The sequence below is a fragment of the Mauremys mutica genome, chromosome 5 (genome assembly GCF_020497125.1).
Source record: "Mauremys mutica isolate MM-2020 ecotype Southern chromosome 5, ASM2049712v1, whole genome shotgun sequence".
In the NCBI taxonomy this organism is placed as follows: Eukaryota; Metazoa; Chordata; order Testudines; family Geoemydidae; genus Mauremys; species Mauremys mutica.
The window spans coordinates 138,722,199-138,749,758 of NC_059076.1; the positions used below are offsets into that span (position 1 = coordinate 138,722,199).

General features: G+C 50.2%; 1 protein-coding gene across 1 annotated transcript; it reads right to left on the reverse strand.

Annotated features, from left to right (window-relative positions):
- Nucleotides 1-1,459: 1,459 nt before the first annotated feature.
- On the reverse strand, nucleotides 1,460-27,560 carry LOC123370722 (homeobox protein EMX1). Its single transcript, XM_045017466.1, has 3 exons — nucleotides 26,929-27,560; nucleotides 20,305-20,489; nucleotides 1,460-1,716 (listed from the first exon to the last, which is right to left on the reverse strand). The coding sequence occupies exons 1-3, from the start codon at nucleotides 27,281-27,283 to the stop codon at nucleotides 1,549-1,551; spliced, it is 708 nt and encodes a 235-aa protein (XP_044873401.1). The 5' UTR covers nucleotides 27,284-27,560; the 3' UTR covers nucleotides 1,460-1,548.

The following is a 27,560-nucleotide window of genomic DNA, read 5'->3' on the forward strand; positions in this document are numbered from 1 at the left end:
ACAATTACATCTTTTTGAGACTGGGAGAATAACAAATAGCAAATGACACGTATCTGCTAGTGCTCCTTAGGCGAATCATTCGCTGGTAAAAGCCTCCAGCTCCACAGATATTTTCACAACTGACCAAGACCAAGCGTTTAGCAGGATTTACTTTTTAAAAGACCTCGATAGCAAAGCTGGCCAAAATTTTTCATTAAAAAAAATTGTTTCTCGAAAAGTGAGGAGTCAGCCAAATTGAGACTGTCAAGGCAACTTGGTTTTGACCAAATTTTTGATGTTTCAACAACAATAATTGGAAATGAAAGGAAACAATCGTTTTGGTTTTAGCTTGGTAGTTGAAAACTAAAATGAAAAGAAAACAGCCATTTGAAATGAACTAAAACTTTCCAATTCACCCCTAGAAATCTAAATCTGTCCCAGAAATTTTGGAATGAAATCATTTCATCTGGACTCTTCCAAGGAAAACATAAAATTGAATTTTTCACTCAGCTCTAATTTACCTCATGCCTAGACTGTCCAGAGTCATAATGAAAATTACTAAAAAATAACCTAGCGTTTTAGAAGAGATATAAACCCCCCATGCTTCAGGGCATGATAGAACCACTATCCAGGGCTAATTAAAACTATCCCCACAGGCAGAGTATTCCACAACTGTGGGGTACTTACACCTTTCTCTGAAGCATCTGGCTCTGGCATTGTCAGAGGCAGGGCACTTGACTGGACGGCCCTTGGGTCTGATCCCGCCTGGCAATTCCTTATATCCAGCCAGCATCCAGCACGAATAATAAGGACCCACAAATAGCATTAGTTTATCAACCTGGTCACAAATAACAGTGAATCAGGCATTTCCCTGCTCTCCCATGAATGATTTCATTCCCATTCAAATGAAACTTGGGTTTAAACAATGCTGGTGAAGGGTCTGAGGTTGAACGGGAAAAGTGGAGCTTTTGATTTGACCAGTGCCCATGAACCCCTGTGTCCTGTCCGCCCCCAATGCCCCCTGCCCCACTTCCTCTGCCAAGGTAATCAGATATGCGTTGAGCCCATTTTGCTTTTATTACCATACAGTAACGCACACTACAGCTGTTAACTACCTACGACAGGGAACACACGCACAAAATAAAATAATAAATTAAAATAAAAATTGTGTAAAAAAAGAAAAGGATTGTGTACATTGAGTTTCTTGGTTGACATTTTTATTTGATCTTGTGGCTGACCGACAGCTTCAGGCTGCGAGGACGGGCAGCTCGGTTCAGTTCTCAGGAGCGCAGGATGGCTGCAGGGGTGTTTCCTCTGTTCTCTGGGAGCTTTCATTTCCAAAGCGCCGCTGAAGGCCGCCCAGTGGGCAGAACTGAGTGCCGAGGGGGGGACTGGTCCGTAGGCCTCTCGTTTGGCCCATGCACCGCGGAGGAAACTCAGCTGTTGGTGGCGGTTGCTTTGTCTTTGTGAAATCGCTCCGGTTTTTGTTTTTGTTTTGTTTGCCCCGTATTTTCCCCTCCTCCCCCTTGTTCCTCTCATTGGTTTATTTGCCAGCAGCCTGCCCCCTTTCTAGTCATTAGACGTGACATCAATGTCTTCCCCGTTGGACTGTTTGGTGGCAATCCGCCATCTATTGATGTGATGGGAACCTTTCTTCTTCTGGTCTGATTCGGGGCCTTCCTCTTCCAGCTTCTGCCTCTTGTATTTCGTCCTTCTGTTTTGGAACCACACTTTCACCTGGGCGAGACAGAAAGAGGAGGGGGGGGGTCACAGAGATGCTATGCTCTCCCTGGGCATGTGTTTTGACTCTGAGCAAGCCACGCATTGAGAGGGGCCCTCTAGCTTTTCCTATGCAGGGGACCACTTTGTAAGAAAGAACCCCGCTCCTCTCCCAACTCCCCAACCCACCGCAGCCTGACATGTCAGATAGCCCAGGACTTGGTCTTCCCTTGCACATTTTACGTCAAGTGTATTGACTGTAATATAGATGTATGATATATGCATAGGCGCCGACTTATATGGGGCTCTGGGGCTTTAGCCCCATGAATAAATCCCAAGCAGGGGCTCTGCCCCACCAATGTTTTTTCTCCCCTGCTTGGAGTGCCCCCCCACCGCTGCCGCCGCCGCTGCCAGGGCTGCCCAGAGCCCTTTAAATCCCAGCCGCGGCCGGGAATCAGAGGGCTCTGGGCTGCCTGCTGCAGCGGGAAGCCCAGAGCCCTCTGATTCCCGGCTGCGGCTGGGATTTAAAAGGCTCTGGGCTCCCCGCGGTTGCAGGCAGCCCAGAGCCCTTTAAATCCCAGCAGCGGCTGAGATTTAAAAGGCTCTGGGCTCCCCGCGGTTGCAGGCAGCCCAGAGCCCTCTGATTCCCGGCCGCGGCTGGGATTTAAAAGGCTCTGGGCTGCCCGCCGCAGCACGCAGCCCAGAGCCCTCTGATTCCCGGCCGCGGCTGGGATTTAAAAGGCTCTGGGCTGCCCGCCGCAGCAGGCAGCCCAGAGCCCTCTGATTCCCGGCCGCGGCTGGGATTTAAAGGGCTCTGGGCTCCCCGCCGCAGCGGGAAGCCCAGAGCCCTCTGATTCCCGGCTGCGGCTGGGATTTAAAAGGCTCTGGGCTCCCTGCGTTTGCAGGCAGCCCAGAGCCCTTTAAATCCCAGCCGCGGCCGGGAATCAGAGGTCTCTGGGCTGCCTGCTGCAGCGGGAAGCCCAGAGCCCTCTGATTCCCGGCCGCGGCGGGGGGTTAAAGGGCTCTGGGCTGCCCGCCGCGGGGGGGAGCCCCGCGCCCTCTGTTGCCCAGCCGCGGCTCGGATTTAAAAGGCTCTGGGCTCCCCGCGGTTGCAGGCAGCCCAGAGCCCTTTAAATCCCAGCCGCGGCCGGGAATCAGAGGGCTCTGGGCTGCCTGCTGCGGCGGGGAGCCCAGAGCCCTCTGATTCCCGGCCGCGGCTGGGATTTAAAGGGCTCTGGGCTCCCCGCGGTTGCAGGCAGCCCAGAGCCCTCTGATTCCCGGCCGCGGCTGGGATTTAAAAGGCTCTGGGCTGCCCGCCGCAGCAGGCAGCCCAGAGCCCTCTGATTCCCAGCCGCGGCTGGGATTTAAAAGGCTCTGGGCTGCCCGCCACAGCAGACAGCCCAGAGCCCTCTGATTCCCGGCTGCGGCTGGGATTTAAAAGGCTCTGGGCTCCCCGTGGTTGCAGGCAGCCCAGAGCCCTTTAAATCCCAGCCGCGGCTGGGGTTTAAAAGGCTCTGCGCGCCCCGCGGGTGCAGGCAGCCCACAGCCCATTAAAAACCAGCCGCTGCCGGGATTCATAGGGCTCGGGGCTGCCTGCTGCAGCGGGAAGCCCAGAGCCCTCTGATTCCCGGCCGCGGCTGGGATTTAAAAGGCTCTGGGCTGCCCGCCGCGGCGGGGAGCCCAGAGCCCTCTGATTCCCAGCCGCGGCTCGGATTTAAAGGGCTCTGGGCTCCCCGCGGTTGCAGGCAGCCCAGAGCCCTCTGATTCCCGGCCGCGGCTGGGATTTAAAAGGCTCTGGGCTGCCCGCCACAGCAGACAGCCCAGAGCCCTCTGATTCCCGGCTGCGGCTGGGATTTAAAAGGCTCTGGGCTCCCCGTGGTTGCAGGCAGCCCAGAGCCCTTTAAATCCCAGCCGCGGCTGGTATTTAAAAGGCGCTGCGCTCCCCGCGGTTGCAGGCAGCCCAGAGCCCTTTAAATCCCAGCCACGGCTGAGTTTTTAAGGGCTGCGGGCTCCCCGTGGTTGCAGGCAGCCCAGAGTCCTTTAAATCCCAGCCGCGGCTGAGTTTTTAAGGGCTGCGGGCTCCCCGCGGTTGCAGGCAGCCCAGAGCCCTTTAAATCCCAGCCGCGGCTGAGTTTTTAAGGGCTGCGGGCTCCCCGTGGTTGCAGGCAGCCCAGAGCCCTTTAAATCCCAGCAGCGGCTGAGATTTAAAGGGTTCTGGGCTCCCCGCCGCAGCGGGCAGCCCAGAGCCCTCTGATTCCCGGCCCCGGCTGGGATTTAAAAGGCTCTGGGCTCCCTGCGGTTGCAGGCAGCCCAGAGTCCTCTGACTCCCAGCCGGGGCTGGGATTTAAAGGGCTCTGGGATCCCCGCGGCTGCCAGCAGCCCAGAGCCCTTTGAATCCCAGCCTCTGTCCGCTGATTGCCCCCTCCCCAGACCTCTGCCCCAACTGCCCCCCAGAACCTCCACCCCCTATCTAAGCCCCACTGGTCCTTGTTCCCCAATTACCCCCTCCCGAGACCCCTGCCCCTAACTGCCCCTTGGGACCTCAGCCCCTATCTAAGCCTCCCTTCTCCTTGTCCCCAACTGCCCCCTCCTGAGACCCCACCCAACTTCCCCCCCCCAGGACCGCACCCCCTACCTGTCCCCTGATAAACCTCTTAGACTCCCATGCCTATCCAATTGCTGCCTGTCCCCTGACTGCCCCTTCGAACCTCTGCCCCATCCAACTCCCCCTGCTCCTTGTCCCTTGACTGCCCCCCGGAACTCCCTACCTCTTCTCCAACCCCCAAACTGCTTACTGTGCCACTCAGACCAGCGTATCTGGCTCCATGCAGCTCCAGACAGTTGCTGCCATGCTCCCCCATGGAGCCCACAGCCCTCTCCCACCCCCAGCACCTGCCTTCCAGATTTGAACACCTCAAAATTCAGGAGTGCTCAAGCTCGGTTTGGGCAGCTTTTACTTCATTTCTCCCAAATCAGTTTCCCCTGCAAGGTGCCAACTGAAGGTGTTGGAGAACAGAGAGATCAGGTGGCCTCCTAATGCCTGGAAAAGAGACAAAGGCCGGAGGAGGGAGTGTCAGTGCCTGTGCGGACTTCTGGGAAGTGCACGGTGTGGAAGGGGATGCTGTGATGCTTTGGAACATCTCCATACAAAGCCAGTCAGGACTCTGGGGGAGCCTCCTCTCTGAGCATACTGTCTCCAGGGCAAGAAGCTTACACCTTCCTGGGTCTGACCTCAGAGCATTCAGCATGCCCTTCCACATCATGCACTTTCCAAAGTGAGTCTGCCCAGGCTGGTCCTGGGGCAACCAGAGGTCGCTGCACCCCAACTCTGCAGTCAGATGTGACTCTCAGCCAGACAGTAAAACAGAAGGTTTATTAGATGACGGGAACACAGTTTAAACAGAGCTTGTTGGTACAGAAAACAGAACCCCTCTGTCAGGTCCATCTTGGGGGGTGGGGAGCCCAGAACCAAGTTCTGGGTCTCTCCCAATTTCCCCAGCCAGCTCCAAACTGACACTCCCTCCTCTGGCCTCTGTGTCTCTTCTGGACAAGGAGGCCACCTGATCTCTTTGTCCCCAACACCTTCAGTTGGCATCTTGCAGGGGAAACTGAGGCACCCACACAGTATTCAGAGAAAATATTAAGAACATTCCCACTTCATCACAACAGATGCAACAAAATATAATACTGTATATTGAAGTAGGCAAGTGCTGCTTCTGACTTTCCACTTTTAATTGACCCTTGTAATCTTGTGGCACTGACACGTTGTAGCTTCATTTTATATCGGCTTACAGGGCGGGAGCGGGGGGGCACCACCATTTTGGGCCCCACCAAAAATTATACAAACCTGCCGCCTATGGATATATGTATATGCTTTGAGCAGGGGGTTGGACTAGATGACCTCCTGAGGTGTCTTCCAACCCTGATATTCTATGATTCTATGATACGTACTGTAGTGCAGTGTAGTGATTGTAACATACAGGTATGGTTGTGTATTGCATGGCTGTGTAGCGTAATGAATGCGTAGTGTAGGGCAGTGATTATGTTTGTGTGGTGCAGTGATTGATTGTAATGTAGATGTATTATAGGATAGTGTAGTGTAGCACAGTGATTGTAATCTGTATGTATTGTAATGTAGTGACTGTAATGTATGTGTAGTGAAGTGACTGATTGTAATGTAGATGTATTGTAGTGTCATGTAATAATTGTAATGTATTTTTACGTTGATGTAGCAAGCTAATCAAGGTCAACTCTCTATCCCACACCGGGAGTTTACCTTGACTAGCTACATCTATATAAAAACTACAACGCCTTGTCTCCGCTAGGATTTGACACAGAGATAGCCATCGGGATGCAAAAACCACACCTTTTGTGCAATGCAGCCGTAGCCTACAGCTTATCCAATGCTGATCCCTAGGTGAAACTACAAACATTTGTAGCCTGACAGACATCTGGAGAATGTCCACACTGGCCTTTTCAAACATGTTAACTACCTTGAGATAACTGGCAACGAATTACAGGAGGTTAAAAACGCAGGCAGCTGGGCTACACTAGGAGCTTCCATCGGCATAGCTGCAGGGCTCGGGGTGTGTGAAAAATCCACCCCCCTAAGTGATGTAGTTAGGCCAGCCTAACTCCCAGTGTAGACAGCACTAGGTCACCAGAAGAATTTTTCCATCAACCTAGCTACCACCTCGGATATAGGGATTACCTACGTCAACGGGAGAACCCCTCCTGTCAGAGTAGGTCATGTCTACACTGAAGCACTACAGCAATGCCACTGTAGCGTTTCATGTGTAGACATAACCTCCGTTTGTGGGCCGCCAGGAAGGGCTGTGCGGCTTCTGCTGGGTCACAGACTGAGAGTCGCTGCTGTTTCATTTTCATTTCATTTGTGCAGTGCCCAGTGGGCACCCGGAGTAGACTGAGAAGGGATGAAATACCAGGAGAGAGAGATTGGTCCTGGCTTATTTCTGGCCATACCTGAAGCCTACCGGATCTCAATCCCTGCTCTTCAGACCCAAGCTGGCGGGTGAGTTTAGAAGCAGCTACACTTTGTAGATGCTTATGTGAGTCTTTGGCAGCTCCCCTGTTGCTAGTTTCAGCTTCCACAGGTTCAAATAGGGACAGCAAGGAAAGAGATGAGGAACTGGGATGGCAACCTGGAGAAAGGTGCCCCAGTTTTGCTCAGCACAGAGCAGCCCAAGAGGTGACAAAGGGACAAGCATTGCTCAGCCGCTGCAAATTGTGTTGCTTGCGAATAAAATGTTTTAAAAAATTGTTTTTGACGTGAAAGCAGCGTCTGTGAAAGGTGCGAAATTGAAAGCCAGGGACGGCAAAGCCCCCTGTGCATCACCTCCAAACATATACGCTGGTGGGATAAGCATCTCCACCCTGCTCCCTGCTGGAGGAACCATCTGTAGGAGGCAAGAGGAAAGTGCCGGCCAAATGTCCCTTTATAACCTGGCTTCTCTGCTGAGGAAGAATGTCCCTCTAGCTAAAACCCTTCCATTGTGGTTCGCCAGACCTGAATTCTACTCTCAATTCTGCCATGGGCAAGTCACGTCAGTCGCTCCGTGCCTTAGTTTCCCCATGTGCACAATGGGGATGATGCTACTTCCCTACCAGGTGGAGGGTGGGGCGGGCATTTGTCCGCTGTCCTGATTTTCACAGGAGCCGAGCACCCAGCCGCTCCCAGACCAGCTAGTCTTGGTGAAGCGCTCAGATCCTCTGGTGATGAGCTTCGCTAGCGATACCACCGCTTGTAATGTCAACTAGATAAAATGACAGATGCCGGCAGCCACCTAGGGCAGGATTCAAACCAGCAACTTTGAGGGGAAAGAGCCCCTGCAGCTGCGTGACAGAGTTACCAGATGTATGGCTGCGACAGGAACGGCTCAGAGCTCATGCAATGGCACTGCTCAGTTTCTCCCTTGTCTACGCCTTTCTGTGGCTCCTTCGGCTCTATATCTAGATTGATCGCTCGTGTGACTCTGCCGCGGTGCCAGGGAACCCCACCAAGCGTTGGGGGGACACGCTTTGCACAGCAGCTGCTAGAGAGAATAAAGTTTCGTTGTGTCATGTAGGCCCAAAGGGTTTTGCCTAGAACGGTGGTTCTCAGTCAGGGCTCTGGGCTCCCTGCGAGCAGGTTATGGGGGGGCAGCATTACACTCGCTGGGGCCCAAGGTAGAAAGCTGAAGTCCCACTGCCTGGGGCTGAAGCCTGGGGCCCTGAGCCCTGCCACTTGGGGCTGGGGCTGAAGCTGAAGCCTGAGCCATGTAGTTTCCAGGGGGCACCTGTGGCGTGGTGTCCCCTGCTTGCTACCCCCTAACGCCGGCCCTGGCTTTTATACACAGAAAACCCATTGTTGTGGCATGGGGGGGGCCGTGGAGTTTTTATAGAATGTTGCGGGGGCCTCAGAGAGAAAAGGGTTGCGACCCCCTGGCCTAGAATCCAGCAGGGCGGCTGGTACAAAGAGCGTGGCGGGGACAGCGGCTTGGAATAAACACGCACCGCACATCACAAGCCATTCCCCCAACACCCGTTCAATTAACAGTCAAATGCTTAGGTCTAAGCCCTGGTCCCAGCGAAGTCAATGGCAAAACTCCATTGATTTCCAGCGGACCTGAGTGTGGCGGAGAGGAGGGATGATCCCGTGGCTCTGCCTGGGAGATGGGAGACCTGAGGAGCACTTAGTCTCTCTGGCCCAGGCTCTCGAAGGCATTTAGGCATCTAACTCCCATTGAATAAATGAAGCTAGGAGCCTAAATACCTTTGAGGGCCTGGGCCTCCCTAAAATGGGGCTCATCTCTGTCTCACACGCATGTTGTGAGGATAAATAAGCTCCTGACCCAGCTCCATGCTACACAGAGCTAATTCCCTCCCATTTGCTTTCACATTTCAAGGGCTGATTAAGATATAGCTATAAAATCTGTGTCCCGGCAGCACTGCAGCGCCCAAGCCCCTTTGTCAAGCTAACCATGCGTGCCTCAGTTTCCCGATCTGTGCAATGGGGATAATAACAACGTTCTACATCACTGGGGTGTTGGGAAGATAAGTGCATCAAAGACTGAGGTGCTCAGATACTATGGTGACGAGGCAATGTGAGTATCTACATCGATGCAGAGTTTATCTGAAGCTGTCTGAGGAGGGTCTGTGGGTGGATGTGACTGGAAGAAGGTGAGGGGGTGGCTCTACACGGGGACTGGACCAGGGAGTGTGCTGCGGAGATGAGATGCCTGTGGCGCTGAGATGTGTGGGAACGCATTTGGGCGGCCTGATGTCCGGGGGGGATGAGGTGTGAGTTTAAGTTGGTGGGAACATTGCCTTAACTGGTGACTTCCTGGATTTTTAGTGAAATAATTTAGCAACTGTCATTGCCAGTTAAAGGTTTTTGTGGGCGACTTTTCTGCTTTTCTTGGGCAGGGGGTGGGAGAGAGACATTTAGCGGTGCTGCTTATCAGAAGTTGAGAGAGACAGAGGGAGAAAACTGGGCAGGCCGGCAGGCAGAGTGGCACACAAAGACAGCTAAGAAGAGGGAGGCTGGTTAACTCAGGGCAAACGGCCACGTATAACAACGGTGCTTAGAGCGTGCTTCCGCTCCAGAATGTGACTCTGGGAAAATTGTGCCTACATCTAATTTGCTCCGTCTATAAGCGCAAAGATGAGCTTTTTTAATGGCTGGGCCATACACTTGCCCTGGGAATCAGTCGGGGTCCTTCTGGCTCACACACATCACCAGCAGTTATCTTAGGAGTAAGGTGTGTCTCCTTTTTTCCGAACCCTCGTTATCCAAATCCCTTCTTTGTCCCCCATATCCCAAGCTGGGAGACAAGGAAGAGATCGGATAACGTGGTGGTTCAGACACCAGAGCAGAGACCCCTGGCCAGGACTGTGAGGAGGAGGGGGAGACGGAGCCCCCAGCTATGAGGAAGGCCGCCTCACTGCAGAATGGCAGAACGGCTCCCGCCCCCTCGATTATCCAAACTCCCGATTAGCCACATAAAACCTTGTCATTTTCAGATATTGAGTGAAATATTTGCTTCCTCATTAGGCACTATTTAATCTTCATCCTATTTATATCCCTCATTGCTGGAGTATCTGAGCACTTCCCAATTTTTAATGTATTCTTCCTTACAAGAGGTAGGAAAGTGTCATTTTACACATGGGGAACCAAGACACAGATAGGCTAAGTGACTTGCCCAAGGTCACATAGGAATTCAGTAGCAGAGCAAGCACTTGCATGTCACTCTGCTAACACTTTTTCCACAAGACCACTCCTCCTTTTCACCAAGGTGCATGTCTGCATGCCACCCCCTGCTCTCTGGAGAGTCGCGCATAACTGCCTTTACCTTCTGCATAAAGAGTATGGAGAGATGGAAAAAAGGATCAAGGAACAAAATTTCGAGTGTCAGGATTTTCCAGCGTTAACCTGTGTTACCGGGAGAGGTCTGAGAAGCTGCAAAGCAAACGGGTGAGTAACCGGCCTCAGAACAGAACTGCTGGCAGCGCAAAGCATGTACCCAGCCTGAGTTCCTAGTGTGATCTCATCAGAGCGCGTGTGCCCAGACTGAGTCAACAGCTGGCTGAGCGGCCGCTGGGAAATAAACAACAGCCAGAGTTCTGCTTTGATGGTGATTCAGGGGCCTTATTCCCTCCCAGTATTACTGAGTCTAGGCGCCAGCAAGACACTAGGGGGCACTGTGCTGCTCCACTGTCTTGACCACTCCTGGCCGTTACGATACCTATGGCCCATTTCCACAGGAGCAATGGATGGGCCTGGCTGGATTCCCATTCGGGCAGTTACATTCTGCTTCTCTACGGCCCCATTGATTGGACACAATATTATCTACTTTCTGTCTTGAAGTACTATGCCCCATGGATGGACAACGGCCATTGTCCACATCACAGCTGGCTGCATTTCCGTTGTGGGCAAAATAATCCCTGTATCTACTTTATGCAGCGACTTAGACTCTTTCACCTTGAAATATAAGAACTGGTTATTTTATTAATACAGATGTTGTGCAAGACTGGTGGATCCCAGGGAAATCAAAGCATGTGGAATCAGCTCATTTGCTTTCTTAGTTTTAGGGTATTTTTAAAACAATACTTATAGTCGCCTTTCATTCAACAGCTCCAAAGCACTTTACAAACTTCAGTCCAACCTATCAGACACAGAGGATCTTGGGAAATATCATTAGCCCCAATGTATAGATGGGGAAACTGAGGCACGGAGCTATTAAATCAATAGCTAAGGTCATGCACCACTCAGAGGAAGGTATGGAACCCATCCTGACAGCCAGAGTGCTCTAAGCACTAGAGAGCACTTCTTTCTGAACTGTACGCCGCTTGGAGGAATCCATTCCAATACTGCAGGTGCCTAGGACGGGAAAGCCACGTTGCAAAGGTAAACCACCCTCCCTCACACCATAGGAATTCCCAGGCTGGATCAGACCTGTGATCCATCTAGTCCAGATCCTGTCTGACAGTGGTCGCAAGCCAGATGCTGCTGAAAAAGTGCAAGAACCCCACATAGGGTGACCAGGGAGCAACTGTGAAATAACAGGACAAGGGATGGGGGTAATAGGCGCCTATATGAGAAAAAGTCCCAAAAAACGGAACTGTTCCTTTAAAAATGGGACATCTGGTCACCCTAACCCCACAGTAGGCAGAGGTAGGAGAATCTGCTCCCCGATCCCTAATAGAAATTGGCTTAAATGAAGTTGTTATCCCTTCCAAAACTCTTTTAGCATTAGCTATGATAATGCTAGATATCCTCATCCACATAAATGTCCGTCCAGTTCCTCTGAATCGTACTAAATTCTTGGCCTCAGTGACATGCTGAGGCAGTGAGTTCCACAGTCTAATCACACCCTGAGTGGAAATAGTATTTCTTTTTCCCAGTTTGCAATTTGCTGCCTTTCCGTTGCATTGACCATCCCGGTTGTGTTATGAAGCAGGGAGAACAGATGCTCCCAAGCTACTTTCTCTGTCCCTTTCATTGTTTTATAAACTTTTTATCTTCTGCCCTATATACACACACTCAAAGTTTTGGACATTATCCTCATCTTGGGAATTACTCTAGGTTAAACTCTTCCTTGAGTTTTCTTCCCAGCTGTGTTAATGCAGCGCCAGCAATGCGCGGGAAAGTCGCTCTGCTCGAAATTTTATGCTAATGTAACCAGGTTGCCTGAAGTTAAAATGCCAAAGAAAGCCTAGGCAAATCCAAACTCCTGGATGCTTAAACCTGAACTAGTTACTCTGTCCCCCTCTAGTGGCTGGTTCATATACAGAATAAAAGCCTCACACAGGGAGCTGTTAGTGGAGTTACTTCTTTCGCTCAAGTGGACGAGACCCATACTTCTAATGCTGAAGCTCCTGGCTTCAAACCCTGCTGACATCCCAGGAGATTTGTTATACAATGATAATCAACTGCTATGGAGGACTCTAGGGTTGCTGAACAAAGTTTTGTAGTGAATGGACATTAATCCACTATCATCACGGCTATGTATGCATTATAGTCTTCATATTGACCGACATGAGCCAGCCATCAGAGCTATTCAGTGTTTTCTTTCTACGATGAAACATTGTCCATAGAAGTGTATTAATTAACCCTTGTTTCTCCCCATTGCAGGCATAGGAATAAGATTCCTTGTCAGCCGTTCTCAGCCTGTCTCATTCCGCTCTGCGCTGCTATGGCAGGGGGTGGGTGGGCGGGTGGTGCCTTTGTATTTGGAGGGGGCCTGTGTGAAGCATGCAGGAGTAGCTGAGCAAGGAATAAATAGCACATGGAAACACTGGTTTAACAGCATTTCTGCCCTGTTACTCAGCACAGCACTTGATTCTTTCTGGGTTCTTTCCAGGAGCTTGGTCAGAGTGGTCACCTGTGGCCTTAGAATCTCTGACGTGCCCTGCATTGCAAACTCGCACCATTCCCTACTGCACTGTATCCTTAGAGTTCAGGGCCTGCCGTGTCCTTCAGGGCAGAGATGAGATAGGACCGAGGTATAATCAGTATGAAGGAGATTCATTATGGAGGCTGCTGGACACAGTGGTTCTCTGGGGCTCGCTAGCTGCCAGGCTGGATAACCCAGCTTGTGCTGTCTATTGACACCACATAGGGTCACTCTTCAGTCCTGGCTGGGACTAAACTGTCCTGGAGTGACCAGAGTCCAATTGCTTTCTGAATACCCTACCAAGGCACAGGTCACCACTGGCCGAAGCAGCTGAGCTCATGAAATCAGCATCTCCATTTTGTAAACTCCTCACCCCTAATAGCTCTGGAGTTTGTCTTTTCAAAACCACAGCGAAATTCAATTACAAGAATTTACGTTCAACGGACCAGAAAGGTTACAAATATAAAGGTGCAAAAGCCAGGGAATGAAAGAGTTAAGCAGTGATTATGGTCAGAAAAGTGACTGTGTAACCATGACACCTTCGTACTCAACAGACATGGCCCCATCCGAGTCTCTGAGTCAAAGCTGCCCGACAAAGGAAGTTTTCACTCCTTTTTGCCCTGCAGAGGCCAACCCAGCTACAAGACAGGGCGCCGGATTCTGTTCCGGCTCATGCATAGTTAACCAAATTGTTAACCAGATTCCAGTCACAGATCTTGATTGTTTGTGTCAAGGCAGAATTCGGAAAGAACACAGCTTGTCTTCCTGATGCCCAGGCTGAGTTTGCTGGGCTGGCAGTTAGAAGAAAACATCTTTGGGTTTGTCGTTGGAGCAAACTGGATCGGGAGCCACTAAATAAATAAAACCTCACGGTGTCTGTTCTACAGTCGCTTTATAGCCCACGAAAGCTCATGCCCAAATCAATGTGTTAGTCTCTAAGATGCCACAAGGACACCTCGTTGTTTTTGCTAATACAGACTAACACGGCTGCCCCCTGGTACCTGTCACTTTCCAGAGTCTAATGGCACTTTAAGGGGGAAATTCTGTTTAAATCCATCAGAATCAGAGGAGATATTCCAGATTTATACCACTGTAACCGAGAGCAGAATCTAGTCCCACATTTAGCCTCGGAATGTTGCCTCAGTCCCAGTGAATGCGTTTATATCCCTGTTATTCTGTCTAAACGTGCACTTTAATACAGTAATGGTAAGTGTCATAGATACAGGATTAGCAAACTAACATTCCTTTGAGACGCTGAACTCTTTCCTTCCTTAACTTTTGTGCGGTTTATTTTCATATCTAGACTAGACGAGATGACCCTTATGGTCCCTTCTAACCCTGACTCTGATTTCTGTTACCTTCACCATCACTGAATAGCATCCCAGGGCTTGGTTTGGGAGGCGGGATAGCTCTGTGGTTTGAGCATTCACCTGCTAAACCCAGGCTTGTGAGTTCAATCCTTGAGGGGGCCACTTAAGGATCTGGGACAAAAATCAGTATTTAGTCCTGCTAGTGAAGGCAGGGGGCTGGCCTCAAGGACCTTTCAAGGTCACTTCCCGTTCTAGGAGATAGGTATATCTCCTATTACTATTGGTTAAGAGGCAATATAGTCACACTGGAACCCAAATAGCTTTGCTACAATAAAGCAAGGCCTTGATTGTTAGTGCTGTTATTGTTATCGACAGAAAGCCATGTATGTTAATTCAAGGCACACCTCTCGCAGGTGCTAGACACAGGACAGACTGATTTTCCTCTCTGCCCTGCATGCCATTGGATCTATTGTCCATGTGTCCCACGACCACTGTTAATGGGACGCTGCAGCGCCTAACATAATCCGCCCCTGCTGGCCGTGACCCATCTCTCTGTCCTAGGTGTCAGATAAAATCAGCAGCCACTATGGAGCTGCCACCTATGAAAAAGGGAGCTAGGCCAGACACAACGCCGTTCGTTCCCCACCCCGCAACCCCCCCGTCACAGCCAAAAGCAGTGGCAAGAAGAAATAACATAGGAGGCCTTTCGCCTTGAGATTGCACAGGACATTTTGTCTTCCAAGTCCAAATGTTCATCAGGAATCCACGCAGCACTCTTTTCAGGGGGTGGGGAAGGTTATTCCCCCCAACATGTCATAGACAGGGAAACTGAGGCAGACATGCTGTGACTTGCCTGTGGTCACTGATTCACGCTCAAGAGGGCATGGCTCCCAGACCTGTGCTCAGGCCACTAGCACCTCTCCCTTCTATGGGGGTGGCTAGTCTTCCAGGGTAGGGCCCCACACTTCCCTATGGGAGTCTCAACTAATGGAATTTTGGAGGGGGAGGAATTTTCCCCATGGAACAACAAGCGGTTCTGCCTCCTAAACCACAGATCAGCAGGGCAAGGGGCATCCACTCAGAGACCCCTGCCATTCTCACTGCCAGCCTGCCAGCATGGCTCCTGCATAGCGAGTGGCCATTCTACACTCACTGCACATATAGGACTTTAGCAGTATAAATTCACTCTCTTCCCCTGCCCGGTTTGCCAGCTTGGTTATGCAGGTGCACCTCCAGCTATGCTTTCCTGGACTGGAATGCCAACTGGCTTTTCCCATTGGGGGTAGATGACAGAAGGATCCCAACAAAGCATCTCAACTGAACCCAAGTTTTTCCTGGGGTAACTGGGGCCTTTGAATGAGGGTTTTGAATTTTGGGATAATAAATGTTAGGCCCAGCCTTGCTCTCAGGTCAATGGCGAAGCTCCCCCTGACTTCGCCAGGAGCACCACTGAGTCCTCACCTGGTGATGGAGTGTTTTGAAACAGAACCACCCAGCCATGGTCTTCCTCCTGCTTTGCAGCTGGAGTTTACAGGACTCACCGCCAAGACCTGCCTCTGGAGGAACAGGCTGGTTTTCATTTGCCAAAAAGCTTCACAAAAAGTCAAGCAGCATTTTGTCAATTTCCATTGGCAAAATTATTCCAACACCACACACACACAAACAACACACACTCGACAGCCAACACAACCCCTCCATCCACACCTCTAACACAGAGCCACAGCCCCTCCTAAACAAACCAACACACACAGCACACAGACTACACATGCATCCCGGCATCAGCACGTCACAACGAACCCACAACCCTCCAACACAAATCGACACACTCACTCCATGCACAAACGACGCGCGCATTCCAGTTCAGCACGTCGCACCAAAATCTCTGACACCAATCGACACATACGTAGCACACAAGCTACACACACTTCCCCACATCAGCACTTCACATCAACTCCTCCGACACAAATCAACACGCACACAGCACACAAACTACACCTGCATCCCAACATCAGCACGGCACAACAAACCCACAACCCCTCTGACACAAACTGACACACACAAATTACACCGGCATCCCGCATCAGCGTGTCACACCAAGCCCACAAGCCTTCTGACACAAATTGACCCATAGAATCATAGAAACGTAGGGCTAAAGTCAGACCAAGTATACATCACAGTACACAGGCGACGCCCCCTGTCCCCCAGCATCAGCACTGGAGTTGTGCGTGTGTGTGTCTGTACAGGCCGGTTAGGCAATTTGCACTTCTCTCATCTGAAATTAAAAATGTCTGTGTGATTGTGCATGAATGGGATGAGAGAAGGTGCATGTATTATACAAGAAGGATCCTATCACGTATGCTAGACCTAGGACCAATGTATTGTCCTGTCTGCCCCACGTGCTATGGGTCTATTCTCCACAGGCTGGATACATCCCAGCATCAGCACATCACACCAAACCCCTCTTTCTCAAATCCACACATAAAGAGAACACAAACTACACATAAAGGTAATAATTGGAGATATACCAATCTCCTAGAACTGGAAGAGACCTTGCAGGGTCATTGAGTCCAGCCCCCTGCCTTCACTAGCAGGACCAATTTTTGCCCCAGATCCCTAAGTGGCCTCCTCAAGGATTGAACTCACAACCCTGGGTTTAGTAGGCCAATGCTCAAACCACTGAGCTATCCATCCCCCCATGCCAGTATTATCAGCACAGCACCCACAAACCCCCACTCTCCAACCAAATCAACACAGCACACAAACTACACACACCACACCCCAACAGCAGCACAGCACACACCACCCCACCACCCCTCCTGTTAGTGGGTATGGTCTGGGCTGGATCCCCTGTGGGCACACCCCAGACTGACCCCCATTAGTAGGTGTGTTATAGCCCTGTTGAATCTATTTCAGCCCCCCTCTCTGGTGCCTACGCCCCAGCCTCAGTCTCTGTTAACTCCATAGGACAGGAGATTAGTGTCCCTTCCATACACCTCATACCCTATATCCAAAGGCAAGTCCTGGGCAATACCCAGCTCTTTCCCGGGCTGGGACCCAAAGGGATGGACAGGTGTGGGTGGGTCTCTTCAGACCCCTCTCCACCTTCTTTCTGGGCTGCTCCAGATGTTGCTCTCTGGTCCCAGTTGTGCCTCACTCCAGCTGTGACACTGCAGCTGCCTCTTCTCAGGAGCGGAGGCAGGTGCTTCCAAGCATCCCAGAAAGTCTTAGCTGAGACTGGGATGAAGTGCAGAAATCAAGTGCCAGAAGAAGAACTGCTCAGAGACGGAGCAAGGTCCTACCTTGAGCGCCACACTTCTGCAGACAAGAGTAGGCCCGGGAGTCGAGCTACTGAATTTGGGGGACATTTAGGCAATTTGCACTTCTCTCATCTAAAATCAAAAATATGTACGGGCATGTTTATATGTGAGTCTCTGTGTGTGCGCGGTAGGAGAGAAGGTGCCTATGTTATGTCAGAATGGTGTTTGTGTGAGAATCTTACCTATGCGATGGTGCATGTGTCATGCATGACACACCATGTGTGTCTTATATATGATGAAGTGTATGCCTTATACTGGCAGTGTGTGTGTGTGTCTGAGATGTGAGGTGTGTGCATGTATATTTTACACATCATATACCTACACTGTAGTAATATATGTGGTGGCTATAAATGTGTGTTACAATCTGAGCTAAACTTTTTAATTCCTCTTTTCAGAAGCGTGGATGGGATAGATTGATTCCAGCGACCGGTCAGTACTTTGATGCCAATTCGTACAGTAATACATATGTTTCAGGTACAGCATTTGTGTATTTCTCATGGAAAATTGGTTCTTCCCCGCCGCACACACTTTACATGATCAAACATAAATTTTAAAAAGCTACAAAGCTAATGAAAAAATAAATGAATAACACTACATATCTGGGCTGAAATCGAAAAGTTCCCTTTGGAAATAGCTCTGCTGCTGCATTTATGAGCTGAATTACTTTGGTGATCATTCAGGGCCAGGTCTGATCCTCCTCCTCCTGTTTAGCATCTTACTCCTAATGATTTCTGTGGGATGCTTTGTGGAGTGAGATGATACTGAAATGCTATTAAAGGCTCAGAATCTGGCCTTAGGTTATTGGCGATTCCAAAGAGAAGTCTCTCAGTGCAAACCGCCGACCTGTGTTCACTGAGTGACTGCAGATGATAAATAACCCTGTACTAGAAAGCTACAAAAATGCATCCACGGGATTTCTAGAACTATAAATATACAATATTTATAAATATACAATAAAACGTGAGATTCTGCTCTCTTTCTGACTATACACATGCACATCCACCCAGATTTAGAGATACACGTCTTTCAATTTTCTGAACAAATCATAATTAGGCTTGGGGCAACATAGCACAATCCCAAGGACTCCTTGACCCCCTGGGGCAATATTTGACGGCTGTTGCCTTCAGAACTAATTGGCATTTGTTTCATTAACCTTTTGGGGGTTTTCTGAAAGCTGGCTTCATACGTGAGGCATGACAGAAGAAGCAAAGAAGAACACAGGACCGCAGAGCATGGGTGATGACAAACGGCATCCCAGTGATTGACCTGTCTCATTGGATTTGGGGTGAAGACATTTAAAATGATCCCCTGGGGTTCAAAACATTCTAAATGGGGATATGCAGAACCAAAGCACTGGGGAGACTGGATCTGGATCCAAGTCTGAATTCAGCCTTATCTATCTATCTATCTATCCAGTTTTTCCAAAGGTTTAAAGCTGTTCCTGAAATTATGCCTGATAACCCAAACTCAGAAACTTTTTTAATCCTGGGGCAACTTTTTGCTGCTGATTTCTTCCAAGAACCTGTGTGCGCGTGCATGCATGTGTGTGTGTATATACATACGTGTACATTTAGTTAAAATTTTATATCGTATAATATATACTCACACAGAATTTAGCAAGATTCAAAAACAGATTGGCCACTGATGTGAATAATGAGAACATCCACGGCTACATTAGATTGGATAACAACATCGAAGGACTATAAACCCTCCTAATTCAGGGAATAAGACAACCACTGACTGAGGGGAGTAAGAAGAAACTTTCCTGATGTGCAGCTTATTCTATACTTGTCCACTCTGGGGAATTTAGCACCTTCCTCTGCAGAAGCTGAAGTTGTTGGACACAGCATACTGAATTAGACAGACCTCTGGGTATATTCCTTGGCTCCTTCACCTCTGCATCTTTTCTCTCTGTGGTATATTTTTTACACCCACATTCCTATCTATAATATTTCTGGATTTCACTTTTTCTTAACACTGTAAGGAAAAATGCCCTTTTAAAATCTTGAGGGAAAATTTAGTTGAAATGAATCTCCATTCCTTTTTAATTTACAGCAACTCCTGGCTCCTATTTCTTATCTGGCTCGACTTATACAAATTTTAAAGTTTGTTTATATTGACAAACAAGTGCAATAAGGTTCCTTTTTTGCAGTGTTACATGCAATGGAATAATGCTACAGGTCATGGGTTTTTATAGCAATGCATGTTGTAATGATTGTTATTAGCAGGAATAGTTATCCCATAATTATGTATCAGTTAAAAATTAATCCACAGAGTATCGTTCCATTAGCCCAGGACTGTGGGGGAAATGATCTGACAAACATTTGTACTGCTGGGTCTCAAGCCCTTGATATAGTGAATAATAATAATAATCATAGTAAGCTGATTGAGCAAAGTAGGGGAAAGTCTTTTATCACCTACAGATACCAGGGAGTCAGCCTGGGAGTTAAGCTAGTCAGATTTGTTGCCTTTCTGGTTGTGTAGTGTAATAAGTTTGCGTCTTTGAAGTCCTGAGGAATTTCCTCCCCTTCCCAGATATCCTTATTCCTTACTCATTTCTTGCAGATAGTTGACAGTTTTTGATTCAACAGATACAAGGGAGAGCCAGACCATAATAATAGTAACCTACTTTGCTAAAGGCAAATGATTCTGTGCTCCGTAACGATCAGTCCCTTGGCCTGCAAATACAATTTGCGCTCAGAGGTGCTACTCCTTGTCTGAGCACCCACCCACCCTAACTCCTGTGTCGGCCCAGCTTGGGCGGCCAGCGGAAAGCTGTTTGCCCAGCAGAATGGGAGCAGCTTCAGGGAACTGGCTGCACAGCTGTGCTGAGACCCGGGATGCCTGCTACATCGCCTGGGGCCCTCCCATTTCACCCCAGTTACAGATGTTTTAGGGGTCCCTTTGAGTTCAGGCCCTGGTACAATTGCCCCCCCCCCCAATGAAACATGTGGCAGGCTACCGCACCCCCGCAGCCAAGCAAAGGGTGCCCTATCCATTTCTGCATGGCACCACAACACCACAGTGAAAGGAGGAAGAGAGGCTCGGGAGGGAGGGTGGCTGGATCCCTCCCCCGGTACTTACCTGGGTCTCGGAGAGGCTGAGGCTGCTGGCCAGCTGTTTGCGCTCGGCCCCCACCACGTAGTGGTTCTTCTCGAAGGCCCTCTCGAGCCGCAGGAGCTGGGACGGGGAGAAGGCCGTGCGGATCCGCTTGGGCTTCCTGGCAAATGGCCCATGCAGTAGCAAACCCTCCTGGGACACCTCGCTCCCTGCAGACAAAGCACCGAGAGTCAGAGACGTGCCAGGCCAGGGCTCACTCCCCAGGGCACCCCCACCCCCACTTCATAGTCTGCCCAGCCCCCTCCCTGCCCCACCAGTGGCCTGTCCTGCTGGGGAAATGTGTGAGTGTGTCCTGGGGGTGACTCGCCCCTTTCTCAGGGATGCCCCCCCCTGCCACCCAAAGGGTCTTCCCTTCCCCCTACCCTGATCTTCATGCGTGGGAATGAAAGTCCCTTGGGCAGCCTCAGGATTAGGGAGCCCTAGAAAGAAAGAAAGAAAGAAAGAAAGAAAGAAAGAAAGAAAGAAAGAAAGAAAGAAAGAAAGAAAGAAAGAGAACAATAAATCAAGAGAAAGGAGGAAAGCCAGAGAAAGAAAGTGAAGAAAGAAAGAATCAAGAAAAAGGAGGACAGGAAGGAAGGATAAAGAGAAAGGAGGACTGAAAAGAAAGAAAGTGAAGAAAGAATCAAGAAAAAGGAAAAGAAAGAAAGAAAGAAAGAAGAGGACAGGAAGGAAGGAAGAAAATGAAGCAAGAATAACGAGAAAGCACAAGAAAGCAAGTGGCGAATGAATCAGAAGCAAGAAAGCGAAACGCGCACACGCAGGGGACGTGGCGGTGGGTGATTTCTCTGAGTTTGCGGTGGATCGATCCGGCCTCCTGCTTCCCCGCTTCCAAAGGGGGACCCCCTCCCCGAACAGGGAGCCAGCCCCAGCCCCCCGCGAGCGGCCCCGGCCCGCAAGCTGAGCGCCGCGCCGCGCCGCGCCGCGCAGGGACCTGCCCTGTAATTAAAGCCCTGGCAGAGTAACGAGGCCGCGCTTATTGGTGCCCATAAATCACAGGGAGGCTCCCTTTGAAACGGGCCTTATCTCTGCCCCCATCCAGCGCGGGGTCGGGCCGCGGGGAGAGCGAGGTGCTGCAGGCACCGCCCAGAGCCCCCTGACAAAAGACCCGGCGGCGGCTGGCGGGACCCCGCGCTTCAGCAATCGCAAAGCGCTGCGGAGCTTTGAATGAACCGCTGGGCCCGGGACGGGGGAAGCCGGGGAGCCCGCAGCGCCTCGGAAACGGCCGGGCCTAGCGAGGGTCCCAGGGGCCGCATTCACCGCCCGCACTTGTCCCGCTGCGGCCGGGGAAAAGGAGCCGCAAAAAGCAGCGTCGTGACATCCAGAGTCCAGGGAGTAACTCCCGGCTGCAGCGGGGTCGGGAACACGGGAGCGGCAGCCGGGAAAGCAACAGAGAGATAGATAGATAGAGGGGGTGTATGGGGATAGATAGATAGAGGGGGTGTATGGGGATAGATAGATAGATAGAAAGAAAGAAATGAGAGTAGAAGAAGTAGAAATAGATACATATGGTAGGTAGGTAGGTAGGAAGAAAGGAAGAAAGAAAAATAGAAATGGATACATATGGTTGGTAGGTAGGTAGGTAGAAAGAAAGAAAGTAGAAGAAGTGGAAATCGATAAGTTAAGTATAGTAAATAGAAAGAAAGAGAAATAGACGCATAAGAGAAAGAAAGAAAGAAAAGAGAGTAGAAGAAGTAGAAATAGATACATATGGTTGGTTGGTAGAAAGAAAGAAGTGGAAATCGATAAGGTAAGTGTAGTAAGTAGAAAGAAAGAGAACTAGACGCATAAGAGAAAGAAAGAAGGAAAGTTATGGGCTAGAGGCGAAGCCGTGGAGCAGAGATCGCTGGTAACAGGACAGACGTGGCCCCAGGTACAGTAGCTCGGGATGGGAAAGGCCCAGCATTTCCTACACAAACCTCCCTGGGTCCGAGTGACCCCGGCCCCCCAGCATCACCGGCGCAGCAGAGGAAAGTCGGGTGGGAATCGGGGAGACCGCCCCCGCCCCTTTCCGGAGGAGAACCCCCTCTCTGGGCAAACCTGGCCGCCTGGAGAAGCGGCTCCTCCCGCCGGCGCTGGCCGGGCTGCCAGGGAAAACAGGAGGCTGGGTGAGGGCGCGGGCCGGCGGGCAGCCTTTGGCCATTGCACACCGAGGCTGAGCCCGACCTCGCCAGGTCTACACTGGGGCCCAGCGCGCCCGGACTCTACAGCCGGGGGCCCGTTTCTCCCCCATTCCCAGGCCCCGGGGGGTTTCCACCTCCTATCTGCTCCCCGCTGCGCCTCCAGCCGAGTAACCGGGCAAGAAATCTCAGCCGCGGCCTCTGGGAGCAGCGCGAAGTTGGTGACCAACGTCCCAGCGAAGCGGCTCCGCCGGGGAATCGCTGCGAACCGGGCCCCAGCAGCGATCCGGGAACGGGCTACCAGCGACCCCGGCCGCATCCCCACCGGGCTGCAGCCCAGGCGGTGCGGAGGGGCCGGGGGGAGAGACAGACCGGGCTGCGATCCCTTTAGGGCCAGGAACCTTTCCCTCGGGCAGCTTTGTACAGCGCCGAGCGCCGGATCCATGACTCGGGGGGCTCTGGGCGCTGACACAAATCAATCCTCAATAAAGCCGCGAATACACGTCGGGGGGGGGGATCCCACCCAAACGGGTCTATGGCGGGACACTTCCTCTCTGCAGCCGCTCTCCGCTGAACTGCCCTGGAGCAGGAGGAGGCAGGAGGCCCCCCGGGGCTAGCCATTCAGAAGGGATCTCCAAGCGCACAGCGGCCCTACGGTGACTTTTACACTGTCCCTGGTAGCCCGCTTCCCTGCTCCGCCTCCCCGCGAAACGGCAGCAGCGCCGAGCCTAGAACGGACAGAAGCGATTTGTTTGGGCGGGGGGGGGTATTTGCTTTGTATATTGGGCCGGGGGAGGCGGGTGCCACATGGGATCCGGGGATCTTTTGGCCCCTGTGGGTCCCGTCCCAGAAGCAGGGCGGGCAGCGGCTGGGATGTCCGGCCGATCCCCTCCCGCGAGCAGGAAAAAAAGGGATTTTGCCCAAAGAGGGAACTTGCTCTGACCCCCGGGATTTTTTTTTTATCTGTCAGGCTAATCAGTGCTGCTGACACATAACAATTTCAGCAATCTCGCGAGCGGCAATTTATTGCTTAAGCAGGCATAGCCAGGAGCCAGGCGAGAGAATTTGCTGCTGAGGAGATAACCTAATCTTTCCCTTCCCGCCCAGAACAAAGCCGGCCTTTGATGATCCCCTGCTCTCTTTTTACTGGGTTTAGTGTATGGAGTGAAAAGCCTAATGTGGATTTGCATTTATAACTCGGTAATGAGGACTTGGGAGAGGGGGGTGGGTGGGGAGAAACACCCGAGTATCTCAGCAGCTTTGCAACCCCAGCCTGGGTCAAACTCCTTACACAGGCTCTTGTTTTCTTTACGCAATAAAAAAAGAAAAGAAAAGTCTCCTTTTAGGTGCAAGCGAAACCTTTCCCTTGGTTTTAGAGACGAGAAGGGAAATTTAGAGAATAGAAGAGAAATTGCATATATATATATACACACACACACACACACACACACACACACAACTGCAGGAGCTATCATATCATAATCGCTAAGCAGAAATCTGCAGGAGTTTGTGGGTATGGAAGGACTAATCATTCCCAATTTATTATGCATTTTAAGGAAATAATTCTCCGAGACATACACCCACGTGGGCACAGGGAATTATTTTTTTGCATAGGATTCAAATTGGATACGATACACAAACGCACACCTAGCCACAGGCATGCGCTTATTTACACGTGTCAATTACTCGATCTATTTCTATTTTTCGTATGCTTCTAGTTGTGCATCAGATCTCAAAATGACGCATGTAGGTTAAATGTTTTGTTATACATCGAAAGAAGTAACAGACAGCCATGTGAACACACATCACGTCCAAGGTTCAATTGTGACAAAGTAAATGCGTGCGTGCGTGTGTATAGACACAGAGAGATCGCCACCCCTGCCACATAAAAGTATGTAAAATTATATAGAAAGAGATGAGTATCTTTGTAAAATAGAATCCAATCTCTCTATACTGTGTGTACGTACTGAGTGTATAATATGAAACTTTATAGGCTACGTTATATCTATCACATAACCTGGAGGGCAGCTATATCTAGCTAATTATATATATATATCTATGCAACTCTAATTATATGTATTTTTTCCACGTGCCTGGCCTCTAGACACTGGGGCTGATCCTGGCTTTTACAATCAATGGCAAAACTCCCCCTGACTTACTGAGTTCAAAGGCATCCGGGGTCGGATCCCTTATTCCATCATTGTTTTTCTCTGCCCCCAGTTATTAAAAACACCCCAGCGCAGGAGGCGAGGTTTCTCCCACTGCCAACGCGCCCTGGGAAATGCGAGAGCAGCTCCTACATTTCTTGCTCCAGGTTTTTTTTTATTTCTTCTGGGAAACTAGAAGCAGCAGCGCCCAGCCAGCAGCGTCCGACCGCTGAGAACAGATGCCCCGGGAGAGAACAAGAAAACTTGAGCTGAGTTTAGGAACAAGGCTGCCGGAGCAACAGTTTTAACGCCGCAGACCTTTTGTGGATTTATTTCGTAACCTGCCTCTCTGCCGCGAGATTGGGCCACGAACAGCGCAGGGACGGGGAGGACGAGTTTAGTTTACGTGAAAACAAAAACGAGCACGCAAAAAAAATAAAATAAATAAAACCAAAATCAAAATCCAGAGAGCTTGAAAACAACATCCAATAATTATTTTAAAAGGAAACATTTGATTTACTACAGACCCGTGTTGTCTATCTACACACGCTCCTTAATTCGTTCATATTTGTTCCTTAAAATATAAATACGCTCTTATACTTTTCAGCGTCTCAACTACCGCGTTCATATATTATAAATATCGCTATAAACGAGATCTTAGTAATCCAATGTTTGTATTTTCCCTTGAAACAGCGATGCATTGTTTTCAAGTCTCACGGTTCTTTATCTATACACACACAAATCGCACATATACAGATAGAGGACTACACACATTCATGTTTGTAATTGTATTGCATGCATATACTGCTTGTGTAGATTGCTGCACTGGAAATATATTCGTGTATTAAAAGTCCTATGGAGAGAGAAAGAATACATACACCTAGATCTGAGGATGCAATAGAAACGCAAGCTCACAAGATGATAGATAGATAGATAGATAGATAGATAGATAGATAGATAGATAGATGGGGTGTATGGGGATAGATAGATAGATAGATAGATAGATAGATAGATAGATAGATAGAAGGTGGGTGAGGAAATACATATTTTAATGGCCCAACTACTGTTGATGGATGAGACAAGCTTTCCAGCTACTCGGAGCTCTTCCTCAGAATAGACACGACAATACACAAGCAGTATATGCATGCAATACAATGATATATATGTATGCATTTGTGTAGACGTGCATATGTGTGCAAGCTGCTTCAGAAGAGCTCTGTAGCTTGAAAGCTTGTCTCTGCCACCAACAGAAGTTGGTCTTTTAAAAGACAAGTCTCAGATCGGTAGCCGTGTTAGTTTGTATCCACAAAAACAAGGAGGAGTTCGGTGGCACCTTAAAGACTAACAGATTTATTTGGGCATAAGCTTTCGTGGTTAAAAACCCCACTTCTTCAGAGCATGGAGTGAAAATTACAGATGCAGGCATTATTATACTGAGACAGGAAGAGAAGTGGAGAACCAGTGTTGACAAGGCCAATTTAGTCAGGGTGGATGTGGTCCACTCCCTATAATGGATGAGGAGATGTCAATATCAAGAGAAGGAAAATTGCTTTTGTAGCAATTGCCTTTTACTCCATGCATCTGAAGAAGTGGGGGTTTTACCCACAAAAGCTTATTCCCAAATAACTCTGTTAGTCAACCGGACTCTTCCTTGTTTCTTTAAAAGACATTACCTCACCCACGGTGGTTCTCTTATCTCTTGGGACCAAGAGGGCTACCACACTGCAAAGGGGATAGATAGATAGATAGATAGATAGATAGATAGATAGATAGATAGATAGATAGATAGATGGGGTGTATGGGGATAGATAGATAGATAGATAGATAGATAGATAGATAGATAGATAGATAGATAGATAGATAGATAGATAGAGGGGGTGTATGGGGATAGATAGATAGATAGATAGATAGATAGATAGATAGATAGATAGAGGGGGTGTATGGGGATAGATAGATAGATAGATAGATAGATAGATAGATAGATAGATAGATAGATAGATAGATAGATAGATAGATAGAGGGGGTGTATGGGGATAGATAGATAGAATGCTGAATGCAAGAAGAAATCAACAGCAAGAAATTGTTCAATGCACTAAAACTCTGCCCTGCATTTCGGATGTGTGGGAATACGCCTGGATCTACACATGTCCAGCACACACCTGCATAGACCCCCTGTTCCTTGCGACTCCCTGGCCCCTCGCTAAAGGCAGTGGCTGCCTGGCTTGCCCGGTCGGTCTGTCTCTGCGTTTCGAAGGGGAAGGACAGGGGCAGCGACCCGCCGGGGAAATCCCCTCCCTTCCCGAGGCTGGCGGTTCCTGATTTACCTTGGAAGCGGTGCCCGAAGAACCTGTTCCTCAGCACCCAGGGGTAGAAGTTGAGGGGGTCTCTGTGCTGGGGGGCGAAGAAGGAGTGCGGGTGCTGGAGCTGGGACGCGCCCAGCTGGTGCGGGTGGACGCCCAAGGAGGGGTGGCTCACGGCCTCGGGGAAGACCAGCTCCGGGCTGCTGTAGAGGGACCTGCCGGCCGCCGCGCTGTGAAAGCCATTGACGAACGCCTCGGCCGCGGAAGGGTTGGGGTAATTGAGGGCCGTGGGTCGGATGGGATCCTCTGAAGCCAAGTGATTGTCCTTCGCCACCAGCGACTCGATGGTGAAGCACCGCTTAGCTGCAGGCTGGAACATGGTTTGCTCTGGAGTGAGCTCTTCGGAGGGGGTTGTGCCTCGGGTGTGTGTGTGTGTGCGCGCAAAAGATCCCCCCCGAAACACACACACACACACAACTCTGCCCCCCGCCCCCCCACCCCCCAGCAAGCAGGTGAGCGGGTCTTCCCCAGCGAGGTGAAAGCAGCCAGGGAGCTGCGATCCGGGCAAACTTGTCCCTTGCAGAGAGGAGAGCAGAGTCCTGCAGGCAGGCGGGTTGCTTTGGAGGCGGGGGGGCTCCCGCAAGACGCACACTCAC